The 4,352-nt window shown below is 35.8% G+C and overlaps 1 protein-coding gene across 1 annotated transcript; it reads right to left on the minus strand.

Annotated features, from left to right (window-relative positions):
- Positions 1–993: 993 nt before the first annotated feature.
- Positions 994–3,982, minus strand: LOC110098445. The gene is made up of 7 exons (XM_020825286.2): positions 3,834–3,982; positions 3,585–3,687; positions 3,220–3,356; positions 2,963–3,121; positions 1,946–2,026; positions 1,779–1,838; positions 994–1,695 (listed from the first exon to the last, which is right to left on the minus strand). The coding sequence occupies exons 2-7, from the start codon at positions 3,679–3,681 to the stop codon at positions 1,567–1,569; spliced, it is 663 nt and encodes a 220-aa protein (XP_020680945.1). The 5' UTR covers positions 3,682–3,687; positions 3,834–3,982; the 3' UTR covers positions 994–1,566.
- Between the last annotated feature and the right edge of the window lie 370 nt (positions 3,983–4,352).

Below are 4,352 nucleotides of genomic sequence, written 5' to 3' on the forward strand. Positions count from 1 at the left end.
CCGAACGTAGAGGAGCGTACGTTCACTGGATGTAATAAAAGTTCGAAGGTGGAGGGGCTAGAATCTGGCGGCCAAACGAAGATGGGGAGGATGAAGAACGATGGAACAAAAACAATTTAAAGAAGAGATAAAAACGAAAGAGAGAAAATAACAAAAACCGCGAGCCTCGGACTCTTCCAAAGACTGACGGGTACTACGTTGCCCTCCTCCCAGGGACTTCACGCCACGAGCCCGGACCCATCCTGCAGCTGGTGGAAACTTCGACTCCCTCCCATAGGGATTTCACTAACGTTCTCTCCAAAGAACACAAGTGCAAACAAAATTTTATTAATAATCCATCATCCCTAATACAAGAGAAGGGGCCTCTATATATAGGCCTCAAAAGAATTTAAAAGACACATTTGCCCCTTGGGATTACATAAGGCAAGAGGGTAAAAAGGGAAATTGCACAATTAAATCAAAATATACTTAATAGACTAAAATAAAATAAAGTGATCTCGGTCGTCGATCTTCAGCTCCTCGGATAGTCATGGACGGTTGGATGTCCACATCAAGGAATGTGCCTTTATTATAGAGAAAACTCTTTATATATACGACCTTTCTCTTAACTAACGTTGCTAGTGAAGTGGGAAGTGAAGCGGGATTCTGCACTGCTAAATATATTTGGGATATGGATACTTCCTCTTAACCCACATTGCTGGTGAGGAGGGATTTTGCACAACTAAACATGGTGACCTGTAGACAACTTAGGTTTCATTTGGGACAATTTTCTTACTGTTTTATGAAGCAGCTTTTTAGTACAAAAATTTCAAATTAAAAAATTTTTGTACTATAAAACTGATTCATGAAAGCTGCCCCAAATGAAGCCTTAATCTCTAACAAATCAAGACGCAATCAAAACTTTAAATGCATAGAGCTTTTGAACTGAGAACTAATTTTTTTTTTTTTCTCTTATTTTCTGCTTTTGAACCGTTATTCAGATGTGTAGAACTTTATCAATTTTACTGGTATTCATGTTACACTATAAGTTTCACGCATCATTATTTAAGTGATTCTAAGCAAACAATGTTAAATAATTTTATGTTGCTTCTTGTTCATCATAATCATCATCGGGAACCATACCTGCAAATCATCTAGCAAGATTCTCCTGGTAATCTGTTAAAAGCACGGTTGATATGAATTGTTTATGAAGTGTGTGGTGAAAATTGCTTAAATAAGCATTAGCGATCTCATCTATAAGATTAGAACTGTGTGAGAGAATCCACAAAAGTTAGAACCAAATAGATTGGAATGGCTGCCAGCAGTTATAACAACAAAATAATGTCTTTGTTTCCCCGTTGCACTCAACATGACCGTACAAGTGGTAGGTCAGTCCAAACTTTTACTTTTATGTCAGTTGAACTAGGAAAAACAATTATACTTAGAAGATTTTCTCGTTAATTAGTATGGTTGACAAATCTTGTTTCTTCACTGAAGATGCGACTCTTTTTATTCTGAACTTCCATTGCTCATAGCCTCTCTACCTCCATTTATTACAGAACGTTGGAAGAAAAACTTAGAACATACTTAATCTAATATGTTAGTGAAGGCTATGACTTCATCACACATTCCCATCATAAGGCACATATCAGTGGGTTTCAACTTCTCCAGCTTAGTCAAGACTGTAGGAATATACTTCTTCACTGTTCGCTTGCACTGCAGAAGAATAAAATGGAATTCAAAATCTGTATCATTATCTAATGATTTACAATCTGATTTTTAAGATGATGTGAACTTACTTGCTCCTCGTTATCCTCTGCTTCTTCACAGTAATCTATAAGTGCCTCTATGATCTTTGTCTGAAGAAGAGAAGCCAACGTAATAAATGAAGCAAATGTCTTTCTCTTTACTTTGGACGATAAGTTAATCATATATAGAAAGAAATTATCAAGAAAGTATAACTTACCTTCATCTTAGGTTGATTCATCTTCATTAGTAGTTCCCTGACAGCCCTTCGGCATGCTATACAACCTCTTTCATCTTGCAACTGGAAGATTTTAAAATTAATTTGTTAAAGCTAGATACGTATGAAGGGTTATATAAATAGGCCATGCTGGCTTAATATTCTCTTTAAAATATTCTGCATTGTCTTAAGTGTTTATAGTCTTGTATGAGCCAAAAAAGGACTTAGAATTATCATAATATCATAATCAATTTGCAATTAATAGATTTTAATATCTTATTTTTTGGGAAGCTGAAAGGGAATTGGAAAGTCCTTTGAACTGGCTAGTTGGGAAAAGGTGAAGCAATTACTGAATGCAATTGAAAAGAATTACGATGCTGTTAAATAAACAACTCTGATTCTTTGGAGTTTATCATTAGTGAATTTCATTTCTTGGTGGTTACCAAGGGCTTCTTTTCGCTGCTAATTGTTTGGTTATGGTTTTCAGTTTTTGCTTCAGTAAGTTCACTTTCCATAAATTAGTTTTTGTTGCGCGCATGGGTCCAATATGTTTGTGGCGCTAGCAGGTAACATGTAACTTTTTTTTTTAAATCGTTGTTTATCATGGAAATTAATTTATGCTTCAACAAGTTTTGCCTGTTGTCTGATTTTACCTTTGATTTATGCAAAACAGCTATGCTTAGGGGCGGAACTAAGCATAACCAGGGTCCAAGGAGGCAATGCCTCCTGGCGGGATTCAACCTGACCGGTCAGATTGTAGAGGTCAAGGGGCAGCCCCCCCTAGGCTTTAGGTAGATCCGCCACTAGTTATGCTTGACTTTCAGTTTTAGATGGAATGAATTAGATGTGCTTAAGTTGTGTGTATCTAAACTGAGTAACATTTATTTTGCATGATGCTACTACCACCAGTGTGGAATGTAATTCAAAGCCAAGGACTATGCATGATCTTTGAAAAAAATCAGAAGTCATGCAGATGAAAGGTTATCCGCACAATTAAGTAGCTTTCACTTATTCTCTTACCTTTAAAGGCTTTTTGTTCTCTCCTGTAATTTTGATTTCTTCTTGCATAATCAACTGGTCTGTGCATAGTCCTCTGTTGTTGCAAAGGTTTTTCTCATGAAAGAGTTCTTGCAATGATAACGTGGTATGGTGAATTTGCTTCTTTGTTTTCTCTAAACACTGCCATGACAAACATGTTTTATTATTATGAGAAAGGGGTGAAGAAGATGGAGAGGAAGAATTTATTACCATTGGATCACTTGAATTCAAACGCTCACCTGAATTTCATAATTTTCTGGCAGTACATGACATACTTCGTAGGAAAGCATATCAAATTCTTTGAAAAGTTCCATGTCCCTCAGGGCTCCTTTGGCTTTCCTTGAAGCTTCCAAACATGAATTACATACGGAGTCTCCTGCCAACGGTATAATGGAAGGTACAAGATACTTAAAAACTCTTGCCTTGATTTTACCCTATATTAGCTTGTAATGTATTTTTTTTAAATGAATTACTATATATCTCGAAATCATTTCTAATTTGAAGAGAGCCGTATTTCTTCTTCTCTAGAATTTATCAGCTTTTGACACCATAGAATACAAAATTTCAGGAATGTAGATTAAAATATGATTCATAGTGTGGTTACCTTCTGGATTGAGCTGAGGTTTTTTGCTGTAACTTGCTTCAGCAAACACAAGTGAAACAATAAGAATGACGATGGATGATGCCATTTTCATTTCCATCCTTACCTGTAAGAAATCAAATTTGATCAAAAGACTAAAATAACTTGAAAACCTAGTCAGGATTGGGATTTGTTCTACAAAAAAACTAACAAAATAGACTGCTAAACCCTAAATCTGAATGAAATCTGAATGAAAGGGAGAGAGAGCAATACCAGTAGGTGCTTCTGATCCAAGAGAATAATTTCTGGAGTGAAGTTGTGGTAGGGGAGTTGGATGGGGAAGAATACTATTAATAAACCTAATTATTGCATCGAGATTTGAGATCCTTTCTTCTATTATTGCAATATTTTTCTCTCTTCATTCTTTTCATGCGCAGAGCAACTTGAAAAATGCCTTGAGAATACTAGGCACAAGAATAACCAGAAATCTATGTACTGTTAGCCCTTTTAATTTGCTCTTTTTTTTTCTTTAAATTTTCTTGGATACATCTTAACATAATTTGTTTTTTTTGGGACTGTGGTTTTAATATTCAGATATTCAGACCGATCTTTTGTTCTCTCATACGTTAATCCTTTATGGTAGTATATTGAGCTTCAATTTCTCTTGAAAAAAGACTGCAAGAATTATAAATTTTTTTGTATTAGCAAACTAATATATCTTCACATATGTTGAGCTTGCATCGATAGATGGGTGCCGAGCTAGGAATGCGGATGGGAGCTGCCAGGGGCACA

The sequence above is a fragment of the Dendrobium catenatum genome, unplaced genomic scaffold (assembly GCF_001605985.2).
Source record: "Dendrobium catenatum unplaced genomic scaffold, ASM160598v2 fragScaff_scaffold_123, whole genome shotgun sequence".
NCBI classification, from domain to species: Eukaryota; Viridiplantae; Streptophyta; class Magnoliopsida; order Asparagales; family Orchidaceae; genus Dendrobium; species Dendrobium catenatum.

Coding starts and splice junctions, on each gene's coding strand:
- LOC110098445 (XM_020825286.2), bottom strand. CDS start 3,681: ATGGAAATGAAAATGGCATCATCCATCGTCATTCTTATTGTTTCACTT. Junction 3,357..3,584: donor ACCTCAGCTCAATCCAGAAG/GTAACCACACTA, acceptor TACCGTTGGCAG/GAGACTCCGTATGTAATTCA. Junction 1,696..1,778: donor CAGAGGATAACGAGGAGCAA/GTAAGTTCACAT, acceptor ATTCTTCTGCAG/TGCAAGCGAACAGTGAAGAA.